Here is a 17559-nt window from a genome sequence, read left to right as displayed (position 1 = left end):
ATCTTGATTCTCTCTTCCTATAAAATATGATTTCCAGTTCAGAATTGTTTTAGCTAAAGGTGAAGCCTTGGCAAACTGCCATGCTAGAAATCATGTGGTCTATTTAGGCAACTATTAATTTTGTGACCTTACCATGGTGCAGACCAATTTCTATACCTTTTACCACTACTGTACAATGCAGGCGGTGATTTTTACACAACTTTATGAATGCTGTGAGATGACTTAAAGCTGATACACCCTGCGGTATCCACCAAGCAGCATAACCAACAAGCCCAGTCAAAAACTGAGCCCAAACCCTGTGTTAAATACACATGATTAATACAGTGTATTAGAGAAAAAACTGCAAGCCTGCAGTGTGGTTTGCTTCTTATGCAGAAGTTACAAGGAAAAGAATGGACGCAGCCCAGAAGGTTCATTTCCTAGAGAAGAATTCAAGTCCTGGAAACTTTCAATGAACATGGATTCCTTTTCCAGTCTGGCATTCAGCAGCTTGGCAAGACAGGGAGGGCTGAATGGAGATGCCATCACGGAAGGGAGCCCTTGGCATTGCTGTATACCTGCAATTACCCTCTCCTGTCTCTGTTTGCGTCTTCATGGCTGTAAACAACATTCACCACCATACAAAGCATCGCATTAAAAGCATGTGCCATACGGAAGAAATCAGAACATTTCCAGGTAGGTCTGTCCTCAAAAAAAGACTAAAGCAGTCCTCACAGACGTTATGGGTTTCAAGCTCACTGAAATACATACTCGTTGTCTAAATTAGGAGCAAAATACTATGCAGCAAGTGCTGCCTACAATAAACACTATGCAATGGTGAAAAGCCTCATGAGCCTCATCGAATGTTAGAAGACGGTCCTGCTCCTATGCTTCACAGGCTTAAGTATGGCTTGTGGCTTAGTCCTCCTTGCAGGCTGATCCTTAAATCTGTCAGCAATTTAGTGTCTCTCATTCCACCACCTGTGAAACAGAGGGACCAGCAATTCACTCCTCCAAAGAAGGTTCCAGTGAGTTCAACACTCATTATTAGCTTCTTTAGGGTACTGAAGAGATAAGAAACAGTGATATTGCCACATTACAGATAAGCAATTGAAACACCAAGAAGAAAGAACCTCATTCTGAAAAGCTGATACAAAGGGAGCACACCAAAGTGAGCATGAACTCCAAGAGAGAGGATCCAAATTAAACCCCAAGTAATATGTATGGCTGAGAGCCTGCAGCAGTGCCAGAAATAAAACATGGTCAGACTAAGGACACCTCTTCCACCTCAAAGTTCCCTTTTCCTCTCTGAAGCAGTCCCATCCCACCCTGCACAGCAAATTTCCTCTTCCAGAAATCTCAAACACTGTTTCCCCCCTCCATCCTGATATAACCCGGCCCTCCAAAGCTCATTCTTTGCTGCCAGTTCCTGAATAAATTCTCAACCAGCAAAACCAGGGTCTACACCCAAATCGACACCATCTTTTTGAGAGGCTCTCCCCCTTCCTTACTGTCTCAACCCTATGAGCATCCTTACAGTTCACTGGTTTAGCTGTCATGTACAAAACCAGGGCAGCTCTAGCTCCATAGTTGTTTTTTTTTTTCTCTGAGCTGCACCAAATCCACAGGGCTAAGCAGGAAAGCTCAGAGCAGCAGAGCACAGGGCTAACACCCAGGCAGGCACCTTTTGGAAACCAGACAGCTTAAGGCTTAACTACATATTAGGAGCCACAGCAGGCTGGTATGGTCAAGGTGCATCGCCTGCTATAAGGCAATAGCTTGATACGATCATCCGTTTGGCTCTCCTCAGCTTTTATTCCACCCAGCCTGAATGATCCATGATCTAATTAAGCTCTTAGGAAACCAGCAAAAGAATGCCAGCATCCTGAACTCGGGCTTCTTATTTTGGTTGCTGAACTACTTTAACCCCTCTGCTGCCAAACTGTAAAAGGGTTAAAATCTGCTGGTTTAAAATTAAACTGCTTGACAAAAGCCAGGATGGACTTTTAAACCATTAAGCAAACACTTTTCCACTTCAAACAGGAGGCAGCTTGAATCGAGGGTGCTTGTTTTGTCTTTGGTGTGCCCTGGCTCGCAGGCAGCAGGCCCCACACACTGTATTTACCTTGATGAGGCAAAATGCTCACCAGCGACCGCATTGGCTCGCTGGGTGGGATGAGTGAAGGCACGCTCTGCCACTGCCACAGGGATAAGGCTGGTGGGCAAAGCCCAACCCAGCACATTAGCCACCGGGTCCACAACGGACAGCCCATGCAGCCCTGCGCCGAGCTCTGAGTTGCAAAGACACAAGCCCGGGGCAGTAGGTGAGCCGAGCGCTCTCTACTTGGTGAAGCCCAGCTGTTAAACCCATGAGTAGGACTGCTACCAAATTATTTTTCCCTCTACCAGGCTGAGGTTTGACACTGCTCACACACAGTGAGCAGAGGCAAGGGATACTGCTGCCACGGTCTGTCATATTAAAAAGTACATACAGCCAGTTTCTCTCCCCAGCGCCCTTCCCAGAAGCAGGCTGCAACACTTGCGAGCAGCCTTGCTCCGCTTCCTCCTGCGAAGAGCACAGCATGGTTTCAAAGCACTGGCTCCGGAAACCCAGACAGCTATTATGAAGCTTTGGTGAAATTAATTAATTGCCTGAAAAAAAGCTCCCTATACCACTTGTCTGAGGCCTGTAAAGTGCCAGATTTATTACCAGCGTTTCAATGATTCCACAGGAGACGTTCAAACTCCTATGCAGAAATACACTTAAGCTCCAGTCATTGCAGGCTCACTCATCACTGGCACGAACATACAACGGCTCATAAACCTACCATAGGAGACAGTACAATTTAGTTCTGTTTTGCAGCTGAAAAGCCTTCCCAAATAAAATGTTTTTAATTTTTAGGTTAGAAACTCTTTTGTCAGTTTTTTCCTTATGTCTCTTAATGACAAAGCCCCCCACTTCTCACACTGTAGTGAAAGACAGAAGAACTAAAAAACTGCGCGTATAAAAGGCAAAAGTTATCCTAGAAGTATGTCTCTAAGCCTCAGGTAGGTAACAATTATGTCAGTGAAGAACGAAGCGCAATAATACTGTGTGACACGTGTTACCTGCTCCATCTTCCCCATGGAGCACTGGTCCAGATCTGCGCTATCATTTGGAATAAAACAGCACTTGGGTTTAAGCTAGAAGGGAACTCAGGAGGCTCTAAGCACCTTTGGCAATATCAGAAGCTGGATTATTACTAAGAGAAGCTTGGATCAGAGTAAAATCTTTATACCTGTGTACCAGAGGCCATTCAAATTGTGACATGTCCAAGCAGTTCTTAGTCCACTCTCTGAGAGCTGGAGCAGCTCCCATGCCGCAGTCTCCAGGACAGTACCAGCTGCCACGTACACCGTGCTGACATTCACTCACTTCATTGTCCAGCTGAGAATAGCTGACACTCACATTGATAATATTTCACCTGCTAATATTTTCCACTTTTTTCCATTAGAAAAAAAAACCCAACCCTATCCTAAACCCCAGTCTTACAAGAAATGCCACGTTAAAATCTGTTCCACAGTACAACAAGCAGGTGGATACTGTTTTTACTGTAACTTCTCAGTCAAGTGAATGCAAGAGAGAACATCACTATTTCAAGATATTTAATAAGAAGTACAGATTGAAAGTCCTCTGAGCACATGAAATTCAGCTAATGCACAGCTCTAGAATGGGTCACTTCTTACAACAATATTACAATTTTTTGCTTTAGCGTGGATAAGTTGGACTAACACAAACCACAAAATACTGAATCAGATGCAACAGCTAGTGCTAAAAAACACAACAATAAGAAGTATGGCACAAAGAATGTTAAACTAAATGACAACTAATTAGTATTTTCTTTTGGCAATCCTGGTTGGGACTAATTCAGTTCAGAGATCCATTCCCAGTCAGCACCAGGTTCAGTTAATGTACATTTTGTGCAAAGTGTACTTTTAAATTCACGAAATAATTAGTTTTGTAAACATACCTTCCTTTCACAGTAAAACAACAGTGATTTGGGTATCGAAGACAAAAGAACCCCAGACAGTATTTTATTTCACAGTACACAGTGTATGTATATATAATCACCATATTCAGCAAGTAGGTAAAGCGCATGCCAGTAACAACTTGGATTGTAAATCAAGAATTTGCAGTGCAGAAGTACACTTTACTCCAGTACTAATGAACTAATATGAAGTAATGCAAACCAAGGTAGAGTAAGATCTTGAAAACAGCATACTCTAGGTGATTTACTGCACCTTTCTTTAAAAGGTAGGCTGAATTACTCTGAAACAGGAAAATTTCACATCAACTATCAGTGGAATAAACAGTTCAAAGCTTCACTAGTTAAAAATATTGCACCAGAAGTGTTGTATTTGAAAGCAATACAAGAAGGATTTTTTAATACAAAAACACTTTAAAAAAAAAAAAAAAGACATATTACAACAGCTACTTTCAACTAAAATAGCTGGTAAATCGTAGGAATTGATGAAATGTGAGTTCTCTGCCACACGCGATAGATATATGGATTACCTGGAATCTCTCCTATATAGTATCAAGTAATTTAGGAGGGGGAAAGGCCTCCACTGTCCTATAGTTTTGATGGAGCCAACTGTAAGCTCAATAAAACCTATAAAATAACAATTGACGGTATTCATTTTTATTTTAGAAATACATGTCTACAAGAAGTCTTGAAATGCTTCACCATCAGTCAGTGCAAATGAATAAAAGCCACATTAGACGGATGTACGACGACTACCAAATGTCATCCAGATGTCTACAGCTCTGACCACAGGCCACTCAGCCTGTGAATCTGGAGTAGACACACAAAAACCACATGAAGCTCTGCACAGCTTGTGAAGTACCCATTTAGAGAGTCGAAGACAAACAGTAGGGAGATCCTTGGGAAATTAAGGACTGAGAAACAAAGGGACAAGAGACCTTCCACTAACTTCCATCAGAGATGTGGCAGCCCAGATCCAACACAGTACTTAGGGACCACACTAAGTGAACGCTATGTCCATGATACTCCGAGGACACTGCATCCCATGTCAGGCTATTACCAAAAATATAAAACCACTGTGTGCAAGTGAGGGATACAGTGAACTCCAAGAACTAAGTTCACTCATGAAGAAAATCACTTTCTCTACTCCAAAACAAATTTCCTCACTATAAGTGCAGTTAAAAGGGGAAAAATAACACACAGAGAAGCATGTAGATGATCATCAAAGATCAGCAGTCCCTTTTTGGAAAGCAGAAACATGTATTTAACTTCAATACTTAACATTTAGAAGCGTACTTACTCTTAAATAAGCAAAACATTTCTCGAGTTTCAAAAAAAAAAAAAAAAAAAAGCACTGCTCAGTAAGTAGCTGTCTCTACCAATACAGGCACATGAACTAACCTTCTTCTCCTGATTTCTCAGGACATGGCAACAGTCAGCTATGGCCACTAAGTCTTCGTAACTCTTATAAAATTTCTGGGTACATTAAAAGCATGATTGAAACCTATTAAAACTATTTGCTCAGGGAACACAAGGTTTTATCACCATCATTTGCTCACCTCAGCATTAACTTAGAAAAAAAAAGACTCAGTGACTTGCAGTTGGACATCTGGCCCTTAGTCCAGCTATAAACTATTTTAAAGAAAGACCTTGAGAAAGAATTAATAGGCTGTAATCATCTAAAGTAGTCTCATATGCAGTTCATTTTTCCTTCACTTCTCTGTTGCAGTACAAAAAACAAAAAAAACCTAACACCCCCCCCAATTTTCAACAGCAGCAACATCAAAAAGCACATAAAAGTTAATTCAGATTATATCATATCCCTTCGTATTTACAGATTTTCTGTAGTAAAGAATCCACTATCATTGTTTCACCACAATTAAGTGTCTTGGACTTTTTAATCCTAAAAACAGCCTTCAAACATCATCCAAGCCTGGAAACACTTTCAAAACCCTCAGGAACTCGACAACAGAAGCATCATATTCCAGACAGTATTGCAAACACCTCCCACGCCATCAAAGTGTCTATTAAAGAAACAGTCCTGAGAAGCAGTTCCCCAATTATCTTCCTCATGATATCACCCTCGCCAGCTCCTGTGGGCGCTACGTTAGCTTCTTTATTCTGCGGTTCTGCTTGTCAATATTCAGCGTCGCGCGGTCTACGGAGGTAGTGATGGAATCGAGAGCTTCGTCCTGTCTCTCCAGCTCAGCTTCTGTCTCCAAGGCCAGGCCCTTCAGTTTCTTTAGTATCTGTCAGAAGACAGAACTTTCAGCAATCAACCAGTTCTTTGAGAAATGTGACAGACCAATGGCAATTAGTTATTTCATTGTCTTAAATGACCAAATCATTTGTTGGAGTCTGCCCTGAAGCGTGCTGGTGAAAAGACACTGGTCTTACTCTGATATGCTGAACTGAGATGAACTAAACAATGAACTAAAGACCAGAAAATTCAAATCTGACACGTTAGAATTACAAGGGAGGAATAAATTAGAAGTAAAAATCAGTGTAAACATCAGCTTTTTGCTGGCTCTGTTGTTATCTCCTTGGTATGTCTGCATCTTAGAGCAGCAGCTCGTCCTGAGGAGCAGTGCACGCTGAGAGCCAGCGCAGGCAGAGCACAGCCGGTGCGAAGCCAGAAGGGGATCACGTGGCTGAAGGCGTAGCAAGGTTAGGCAGGGACCAGGTCAAAGGACAGAAAATGTTGGTTTACTACAATCCACTAAAGAAAGAAGTGTCATTGGATGGAGCAGAAGGGAAAAAGTGAGACTTGGGCAACCAAACACATGATTTTCAAGGGACTAGAGGGTGGTGTGGTATGAACGGACGTCAAGGCAGCCAAGAGGCTCAGGCTGTACCCGAGATGAGAAACAACAGATGCACTGGCTACAGCTCTATTCCAGGCTGCAAGCATTATATTACATATCAACCAGTTTACACCACACTTAGCAAATTACTGTTTGTATGTGGGACTGTAAGCAAACACCCTGAGATACTGCAAGATTATGAGCAGACCCTGCTGTCTGAAAAAGCCTATAGATACTGGTCCAAACAGGGCAAAAGACTAAAGTGAAAGGAGAAAGCCAGGCTGATGCATTCTTAAGGCTAGGAGACACCCGTAACAATACCATACACTGACTTACAGAGCCTACTGAACTTTAATTTTCATCACTTCACACAAGCAAGTCCGTGAGCAGAGGTCCAAACAACACAAGCAAAAGCTGCCTTATTTCCTTACTCTGTAACACTGGCTTCTTTTAGCAGCAGCCCCAGGCACTAGTTACATCACTGCCTTTTCTTCCCTCTTGTGGCTACTCTATTAATATAAAGACTGGTTGCATGAAGTGAAAGCACCTGCCTGACAGGCAAGCCTGAGCTGCCTTCCCTCGGATGTATCAGAGGGAGATCTGGAAGCACCATATCATACTAACTGGAAATCCAGCTTCCGAGTTGCTTCAGATCACGAAGGGGTTGTCTCTGCTGGCCTACATGATCTGCTTCCTTAGGCATCCACAGATGGGTCCATGAGGATATCCTCACACTGCCTGGCTAATAAGAACAGTTTATCCATCAATTACAGTAACAGTCTCCACAAAAGCAAATTACCCCAGCACTATACCACATCAACTTCTGTGGTACACAAGCATCTGGGTAATGCTACCGAAGACAGCAGAACTGCAGCCTGTCTAACAAAATAAATCTGTGGCTTTTGGTAAAAAAGGGGAAAATAATTGTACTCTATATGTGTTTAATTTTTATTATATATATATTTTTGTAACAACTAGCAAACTCTCTTTTCCTTTCAGAATATATATAATCAGCAAGCTGCTGTGAAACACCAGCAGCCTTTTTATCCACATGCGGAGCTGGATTCCACAGCAGTCCCATCATTTGCAGCTACACGAATTACTGGTTTAAGAAAAGCAGCGAGGAATATCGTATCTAGCTGGAATGGCAGGGGAATTTTATGCAGACAAAATGCTTTGACTACAGCTGGATGTCAGCCACAGTAGTGAGATTTATCTCTTAAAATATCTCTCAGCTCTTTCCATAAATCACAAGCAGCTAGAAATACGGCTGTGTGAAAAACTGGTTTTGCAATTTGGCTGCCAAAGCAAAAATACAAAACAAACCGTAGATCAAGCTTAATCTACCTTCTTCTGTTCTTAACAAAACTACAAGCTAAAACCCCCTCTGTTTCTATCCCAAATGAAACACTTCAGGTTCTTTCACTGCAACAGGAAAGCAAGGCTGAATTCCCCAAACTGGAGGTGGTAGACGTGTAGGCTATGCACCAAAAAGAAAAATTACATGATCAGAAGCATGGTGTGTATGACTCAGGACATGCATCTGAAATAAGGTCTTGCCTTTCCTGAGGAAGTAACTTTATGACTTGGAAATGGAAAGTTCAGAGGTGGCTCCCCCTCAGTTCTTCCTTTGAGTTTCTTCTGTGTATACTTTTTATATGCAAACATACATATAAAAACACAAAATAAAGTAGCCAGTGCTACATGAAATGACTCCTACCATTAATAAAGTCACAGTATGGCCAAGACTGGAAAACACCTCTGAAGGTCTTTGGGTCCACTTCACCCAACTAAGAGCAGGGCCAGCTTCAGTGTTCATCTGAGAGAAGATTACAGGGGTTCAGCCTCCACTCCAATAAACTTTCTTTATACTAGTTTGGGAGAAGAGATCTCACGCCTTCAGTATATCCTAAAGGATGGCAGTGAAAGACATGTGCTTCATCATTTGCAGATGATTTAAGGATGGTCCACACTGACATTTTTTCAGCAAGTTTACTAAAAGGTTTTATCCACGCACATCCCAAAATTTGTCTTCTTGGCACAGCAGAACAAGAGCAGCAGCAGCAGCTGCCAACACTTCCCAGGTCATGGCTTGACACATGCTCCAGAACAGTCCCCCTGGCCACTCAAAACCTGCACCTTCTGCTGCAGCAAGGCACACACTTTTTTGGAGGTTTATCACCCAGTGCCCTTAGCAGCATGGTAAATTCAGCTTTCCTGAGCTGTGTCCTCACCCAGCACATCTCAGTTTGTGAAATCCATTGAGGCAAGCAAGTAAAGTAATGTGGTGGCACGTGGCACAAGCCTGCAAGAGGGCTATGCAGCAAAGCAGGGGCTAGCACGAGACAGTGCAGAAAGGAAGCAGGGACACTCCTCCTTCCCCACCTCACCAAGAGGCACTCAATTTATTTGTAAATCAAAATTGTGCCAAAAAAGGCTCAGGTTTGACATGAAAAACATTTTATTTTTAGTTTCAAACCAGATTACTTTTGATAGGCTTCTCATTCATTAGAGCGTACTTAATATTTAAAATACTGAAAGAGACACAATTGTTGAGAACAGAAAAGCTTTTAAAATACGAAAGCTGTAAAATGGAAACTCAGTCAGTTACAGGGCTCTGCTCAGTTCACCTGCCAATTAGGCTCTGCCTTGAAACGCAGCAGGCATGACTGTGTGGTTACTCACACACAATAATAAAACACAAGCGGCTCCCTTTCATCTGATAATTCTCTCTGCCTTAGAGTCTGGTAATAAATCCCTTAACCCTTTGTCTGTCAGTATCTTCAACCGTTCAAGTGGAGTGCTGCTACTCGATCCGGTGGGACCTGAAATGGTTAAGACGCTTTTCCAGCACAGCCCACAGAGCTTGCTGGAAAGAGTTACTCGAATCTGAAGTCTGGCCAAAGCTGGTCACTATTTTTGTAAAGCAAAATGATGGCAAGATGTCTAGTTATCACTGCTCCAGTTCTGTCAGCTGCTCAGAGCAACAGTGCCTTTTGTGCCAGCACGTAATTTGGACAGCAAACCAAGACGTGAAAATTCAGTGTGAAACTATCTGTTACACAAAGCCAAACAGCAGGTATGAGTCCATCAAAGCCACATTTTGAAGGCACATTTCCTCAGGCACTGGTCAATCTCACACCGAGACATGAGAGTCTCAGATTTATACCGCTGGATTATAATTTGGAAAGTCTGATTTATCCTCGTGGCTTTGCCACAGATTTTCTGTGCAACTTCGGGCAAGTTACCTAATATTCCCACGCACAGAGTTCTCTTTGTAAAAAACAAGGAAGCAACTTTGTTGCTGCTCTCCAAATCTGCCCCATGTCAAGTGTTCAACTACAGCAGGCTTGGGCCTTGCTGGGAGAAGGTGTCCATCCAAGGTATGCACCCCAAGTTCTTGTGTGAACTACAGAGACCTAGACAACACACTGCAGTGTAAGCCACGATTCATCTGCTCTATTTTATGTACCTGCTTAAGGAGGCATTCACGCGCTGCCCACTCCTCTCTGCTTTGGCTCAAGTGAAGAGCCGAGCAACCAGCTTAACTGGAGACAGTCACAACACAGACACAATTGGAATGAGAGGAGAGGACTCCAAGCCCATGAACCTGCTCCGTACTTGACCCTATTACTTCATCATTTTGTCACGACACTTGAAGACCTAAATTCAGTGTCAGGCACTGTACAAAAAGAAATTGTATCCTAAAGATCTTGCAATGGAGACGCTGTTTGGTTTGGGTCCTGAGATGCCATCATAATTGTGCATTTTAGTTAAAGCTTGTGAAATATGATCTACCACCTCAACACACTGAGTATCCAGCAGCAAAAATAAGATACAGCAAGTGCCACTGCGCAGGAAGCATTACCAACTGTAGCTTGAACTCCCTGAAATCCTTCCTAAGATCCAGTCTATCACCCCTGTGCAACTGAGGTCTGACTGCTGAAGCAGAGCACATGTAACCAGAAATGGCTCTTGAAGGTAGCTTCCCCAGCCAAATTCACCTGTTATTAGGAAACAAAGAGCAGTCATTTGCACTACTCTGAACCAGGGTGCAGAGGTTCTGACAGTAACAACTTGCCATGATTTAATATGGTGCTTCACCTCTGTGTTGAACATATTGCAGGTGAGCAAGAAGCAGGGACACAACCTAAAACATTCCAATTCATAGTCCCATTATAAGCTCAAACCCACATGAGAGATTGAGTGAACTTGCACTGAAAATACTGAGGCCTGTCCACATCCTCTCCTGCTGCACCTAGGAACAGGCAGTGAAACAGGAGAAAGCAGAAACATCTTAAGCCACTGCAACAAAATTTACTAAAGGACATTTGTCGACACCTCATGAGACAAACGCAACAAAAATCTATGGATTTACGTTGCTTTAACACACTTCCTCTTTGGTATTGCCACTATCAGCATATGCCTGTAGCTATGCAAAGTACAAACGCTCCTTCTGCTCAATCTACAGTTGCGTTTGGTGTACAAATACTCAAGCTCCACACCAGCCACTAACAAAAGTGCTTTTGCTTGCTCTAGAAAAATCAAGCTGTCTCTTGTAGCACAAACCTGATCACAGAAAAAAAATGGAATAGGCAAGTCGAGCAGGTCCCTTGTATATGAAGCACACAAAAGCAGACCATTTTTAAAGCATCAGCTTTTTTGAGCCAGTGGCTATTCAGACAGTATGGAAGGGTCATTGTTTCCCATCTTATTCTTGGTGGCTGATTTCTCCCATCATTTCTTCTTGGACTGATACAGAAATGTGATTTAATTTACCTTCTCAGGGAACACTAAGCACTCATGGTGCCACTAACACCCCACTGGCCTTGACTGCAAAAAAATACTCAAGCAGCTCCACAGGCTCAACTGTCACATTTTATTTTGATGCCATTAAATATACTTAGAGGTTACACACAAGCAAATACAATGCATTAGTTGCGAGTACCTCAGTTCTCTTCCCGTATTGTGCCTTACAAAAAACAAATCCAGGACATGGTCATTACACGTGTCTGTTAAGATCTGTCGCCTGTTGATCGCTATAGGCCATGGAACAAGGCCACTCTATGAGCAAATTTGGTATTTAGCACTTGGAATGAACGCTTCCTCAACAAAACGCTTTTTCTTTGACCTAACGGTTATGATTTCCTGAGATGAGGGCATGATAAAAGGGTAAAAAAATCACTGAAGAGTCTCTGAAAGTAGCAAAGGATGAAATGAAACCATCTAGACCTGAGAAGACATTGAGGAAGCAAAACATCACAAAGACATGCACTGGGATGTGGGTTTTTTTCGCACATTACACAATTAATTTTAATACTGCCTCTGTCTTCATGGCATATGCGATATGCAGACAGTAAATATCAGGGCAACAGTTCTTTGGCAGGAACAGTTTCAGAAATTAGAAAGCACTGGTCTGGCAAAATAAATTCAAATTTAGTGAATTCACCCCACTGCGACCACAGCCCTTAAGCTAATATTGTCATATCCCCTCCCATACCCAGTGCCATTATGTCAGCCACAGCAAGGCGGTAGGCAGAGGCTCAGCCAGAGACCACAGGAACTTCGTAGGCTTCTTTCTCGGTAACACAGCTAAGGAACACAGCTCACACTGCCACAGACTTTGTGTTTTTTAACAGAAATGTCCCTTCAGGAAGTACTGGTGAGGTCCTTTACTCAGGCACCCAGTCACAACTGCAGACACTCAGGGCTTCCAGCTCTAATGGAAGCAATTAATATCATTCAACAACTCCTGTTGCAAAACATCTATTGCTATTACTGCACGTACTTTGTTTTTGAGGAGAGAGAAAAAGCGATAACTATTTGTTCATCACAAATTCCTCTTTTCCAACTTCAAACATTCTGCTGGACTTACCCACATCACAAGTAACGAGGGGGAGGGAGCAGAGCTCTTCTGGGTTTTGTGATTTAATTTAAAAAAAAACAAAACAAAACAAAAAACCCACAAAACAAATAAACAAGTGCTTGCATTACAGCTAATCAAAGAATGAGAGATCACCCTCCTCAAGAGAGGAAATTGCTCAGAAAAACACTGTCATTACCAACATAACGACCTCAAATACCTTTAATTCGTTTGTGGAAGCTTGATGCCAGAAGTATCCTGACTTCAATGCATGTTAATGCTTTGCACTTGTAATGGTTTTCCCCTTTTACTCTATAAATGTTTTGCAAATGCGATTAACCATCATCCTGCTCCTTCCCAAAGTGGGAGTTGAACTGAAGCAGCGCAAAGAAGCTCTCTGGGAGCAAATGCATCAATGAAAGGCAAGCCCTTGTACAATAAGACACATTCGGAGAAAGCAAAAAAAATAAATAAAATGGCAAAGCAGCAGGCTACACCTCAGCAAGGAGCTCACACCTGACTGCTTAAAGCCACACAGCTGCAAATGAGACAAATCTCCTGTTTTCCTGCCCTGCTTTCTATTTATGAACTTAACCTGCTTCCAAACTATAAAATGACTGCATGGGGAAAATACAAACTTAGAAAAAGTCTTGAAATACCTTAGATAAGCACCTTGCTCAGATGTAGTTTCAAGATCTTTGCCTAGATGCTTCCAGAGGTTCAATACCCAAAAGACTTTGTATGGCATCAACCATGATGCTGCCCTTGAACCCCATTAGAACACATCCCCAACCTCCATACTATTCAAACCCACTTCTACTGGTAGGAACTCTCCCTGCAGTCATGCTTTCCTTCACTTCCACACCTTTACACTTCCCCTCTAAGCCTTACTATGTTCTTTCCTAACAGAAACAGAAGATCCTGAGCTATTTTGCTCTGCTTTGCACTTTAGAGCAATGAGAAAAAGCAGTGTTTGGTCAGCTCCTGTGAAGAGATGGACAGACACCAGTCTGTACAAGATGAGAGGCTTCATTCCCCATTCACAAGACTTGTTGGAAAATGAACCCCCCGTCCTATGTTTCCTCCACTTCCCCCATCACAGCCAACTGCTTTGGAAATATCAAGCACCAACAAAGTCCAGTGTTCAACTGTCAAGAACCAGCGCTGGGGAAGCAATTCCTAGTAAGTCTTTTTTGCAATGTGTGGCAAAACGTCTCTTCAATAGCTGTCTGTGACCAACAACCCTTCATATTGTATTTAGGTTTTTTGGGTCTGGCTTCAAAGCAGAATTATAGCGCTGAAAAAAATGACATTTAAGGAAGGAACAACTAGCCCTTCTGAATACATAACAGCTGTACAAAGCGTATCCATGCATGAAAACAGATTGCTGCTATTTGTACAACTACAGCTGAGAAATACACTCCCTTAAAATCTTGCAAAAGGTCAACGCTGCTTCAGAACATGCTTTTTTTTTGATGAAATGATATATCATGGAGATAAGCTCTTTAAAAGAGGAGAAGAAGAAAGACTGATTAAATAGTGAATAGTCCATTTTGTTTTTTAAAAAGCCCAAATAAAATTTCAGTCAAAAGATCTTGATTATGTTTTGGTCACAGAAGCAAGTTTTGCTCTAAAATTGCATGTTTATGAGGTGACTCCTAGTAAGGAAAAGGAACAGGAGTTTTTATAGGAATTATGGCATGTAGCTTAAAATTATTAATGACTGGAATCATGAAAAGAGACCTGACTCTCACAGAACAGGTGCTCAGCAATTATTGGGGGGGGGGGGGGGGGGGGGGCGGGAAATCAGACCCATCCATGGCCTGTCAGTTTGCCATTCAGATCCTCTCCCCACCCACACTATCCCACAAGCTCACCCCAAATCATTAACTGACTTAAAAATTCTTGGCTTGCTTGGCTTGGTGTGGTATAAATAAATACCAGAATTGTCTTTTGAGTTCTAGTTAATCTTGAAAGTGTTTTGTTTTAAATAACAATGGCCATTTAACACTGTTTCAAGTCTACCATCCAGCACAGAGTTTCAGACATTTCTGAAGTTAACCTTCTGCAAAGGTTAAAAACTCTCACTTACTCAACTGTCTTTCGGTTAATTTTAATAAATAGATTCTTCCTGCAAGAAGTTTTCATTTTTAGCCACTCAAGTCACTGCTAAGTGCTTGTGACTCTCAAACGCACTCAAGCTAACAGAGGTTGCTTTATTCTAATTCCCAACGATAAAATAAAAGAAGGGAACTGGAAAACTGCATGCTTGGCTAAAACGAAATAGAATTAGCAAAGACTTCACACGATGTTATCACCAAGCTACAGATTGAATATCAAAAAGAATAAGATGCTAGAGGGAAACAAAGAAAGAAAAATACTAAGTTTTAATCTTCAGTCACATCTTCTGATGTGGCTGTGATCATCACCAGTGAGCCTATTTTAATGGGAAAACCCACTAAAACCATACTGCTTTGCTTTTCCTGTTAGTTCACCATTTCAGATCAACTACATACTACAAAGAGGGATTCTTCACTAAAAGTTCTGAACATCAGCTTGAGGGAAATTCCTTGAAGAGCCATTCAGATGAACAGTATCAGACTGCGTTACTTTAAATAAGTCATTTTTTTTCCTAATAAAATCTCCAGCCTGTTTCCCCTTTATTAGTTTGCTAGACTGCATACTCATTTCCTAACTACAAGCTCCCTCTGCGTGTTTATAAAACACTGTTCAGCTCTGTGGATGTTTCTGAAATAGAACTGCTACTCCTCAGTAAAAAAAATAAATAAATAAGATAGCATAGGGAAAACAAAAAAAGCTGAAAATTATTTAATTGTTAAGCTTTTTAATCTTCAGAAAAAACAGGTTATGGCTAAGGATTTTCCTTGGGTTATAATCCTATCACTTAACATATTTTGCTGATAATCCCCGATTTGTTCAAAATAGTTCAAAACAAATATAAAGTTATCAGTGTATTTTAATCACAGGTTTGACTAGCTAATTTTTGATGTATGTTCATCTAAATTTAGGTGAAAGAATATTTTTGTTAAGGACAATTACTGTGTTTCTGACGATGAAAAAGCATGTTATTTAGGAAGCACAGTGAAACAACTCTTTATCAAAGTTATCTCAACTTATACCTGTTTAAGCTCTTTTGCTTCTTCCTGGGAGATCTTCTCTTGCTTCTGCAGCTGAACCTGGTCATTATCCATCCCTTCTCTGCCTCCCACTGGAGAGCCGGGCTGCACCACTCCTCCCAGGAGTCCTGTGGCTGCAAGAGAAATTCCCGTGGTCAGACTGCCATCTCCTGTACCAACAGGGAGGACTAGCGCTAGTATCGAACTGGTTGACCTCTGCTGTTGCACTACAGCGGTTTGCAAGGGGCCAAGCAAGCATAACCCAGTCTTGCCCGTTAAGCTATGTTCTTCTAGAAAGGATTCCAGCTGTGTGTCGTACAACGCCTAACGTAGAAGTGACAGGCTGCTGAGAGATGACTTATTATTAAAGGCAGCATTTGGAGAATGCGTTCATTTTGGGCTGTGGTGATTCATCTGAACAGAAAGCGAAGAAGCAGCAACACACTCACAATCGGATAAATGAAGATTATCCACCTGCTGCTGCTTCTCTCTTTAATCTTTTTAATTAAAGAATTTAAGTGACAGATCAGGGACAGAGCCCAACAGTCAAGTCAGCAAACCCCAGAAACAGAAGGGCAACGCTGACGCTAACAGCCACCCCCAGCTAAGCAGTGTGGACGCAATCCCTCGTGTAACATGCCACCTGTCCTTTATTTAAAGCATCAGCTCTTATTGCAGTATCTGATACTACCCTGTAGGGTAGCAGGGACATGCTGCAAGGAAAGGCTATTATTTCTGATGCAGATGGGTGCTAAACACCCGAGACACACATCTTGGCTCCCAAAGGCGGTTCAGACAGCTCTGAAGCTCTCCCACTTACAGAGGCACCAAGAAGGAAGCCAGTTCTACCACTGTCACCTGTGAGCACATGGCCTGACCCAGCACAGGACAATGACAGCAGCTCTTACGTACACCAGGACAGAAATCATGTCAGATGCCAGAGCTCACTGCCAGGTCGAAGAGCTGGTGCCCAGCTGGCTGGCAAACCGACAGTGTACACCTGACCGATTTGGATATCATTACTTCCCCATGAAAAGGGAGACAAAAGCTAAACCAAAAGTACCAAACCCTAAATCCCCCTCAAGTAATTACTGCAAATTCATAATCCCTGGAATTATTCGGTTATCAGCCTGAGAGTCACTGGACTCAGACAATGTCAAGATTTAAGACAAGCGAGTCATTCACTGTACTAGTGTTACCCTGTGCAAATGCTCCTTGTATTCAGAGGGGCTAAGAACCAGGCACTGAAAAACGCTGCTTATGGTAAATTACTGTCATGGTCTCCTTCAGAGGACAAAGTGGGGAGGGAATGACAGACCTTCCTACAGCAGCAAATAGCCAGACAAGATTCTTTGTGTTTCTTATCAGCCGAGTGTCACCATATGCTAATTATTTCATTAAAAACAAGAAATCTATCCATTTCACTCCATTAATTTTGCTGAGGACAAGAACAGGAGCAGGACATGAGAAAGGCACACAAAAAGAATGGGATGAGGAAGGAGATCTAGCATTTCCCAGCAATTTTCTCATTAAAAAAAAAAAAAAAAAAGAACTGAATAGAAAGGCAGAAACAATTTTGTTTCATTTGTGTTACACCCACTTGGACTGTGAGACTCACTGCCACCACGTGAGGAGAGAAGCTACCAAACCCCTGAACAAAGTGCTGGAAACTCATAATAATGAGAACATTCCGTCACAGGGGGTAAGCAGGAAAAACTCAGCAATCTCCAAAGGGTAAGAAAATGTGAATG

At 42.1% G+C, this 17559-nt stretch overlaps 1 protein-coding gene across 16 annotated transcripts in view; it reads right to left on the bottom strand.

The window, feature by feature from the left end:
• The window catches only part of SNAP47 (synaptosome associated protein 47), a 109683-nt gene that overhangs the window by 74944 nt on the left and 17180 nt on the right, over positions 1-17559 (bottom strand). For 9 of the 16 annotated variants that reach the window (XR_013927489.1, XR_013927490.1, XR_013927491.1 and 6 more), the window contains exon 5: positions 15812-15942. Coding sequence is in view for 8 of the 16 variants with exons in the window: in XM_080383112.1 (XP_080239238.1) it covers positions 15812-15942 (131 nt within the window). In the remaining 8 variants the exon portion in view is untranslated. The other 7 variants (XM_080383107.1, XM_080383105.1, XM_080383110.1 and 4 more) reach the window with 2 other exon arrangements.

Source organism: Falco punctatus (genome assembly GCF_963210335.1).
Source record: "Falco punctatus genome assembly, chromosome: 4".
Taxonomy (NCBI): Eukaryota; Metazoa; Chordata; class Aves; order Falconiformes; family Falconidae; genus Falco; species Falco punctatus.
Note: the sequence above shows the minus strand (reverse complement) of the source record. Positions and strands in the feature narration are given on the sequence as shown.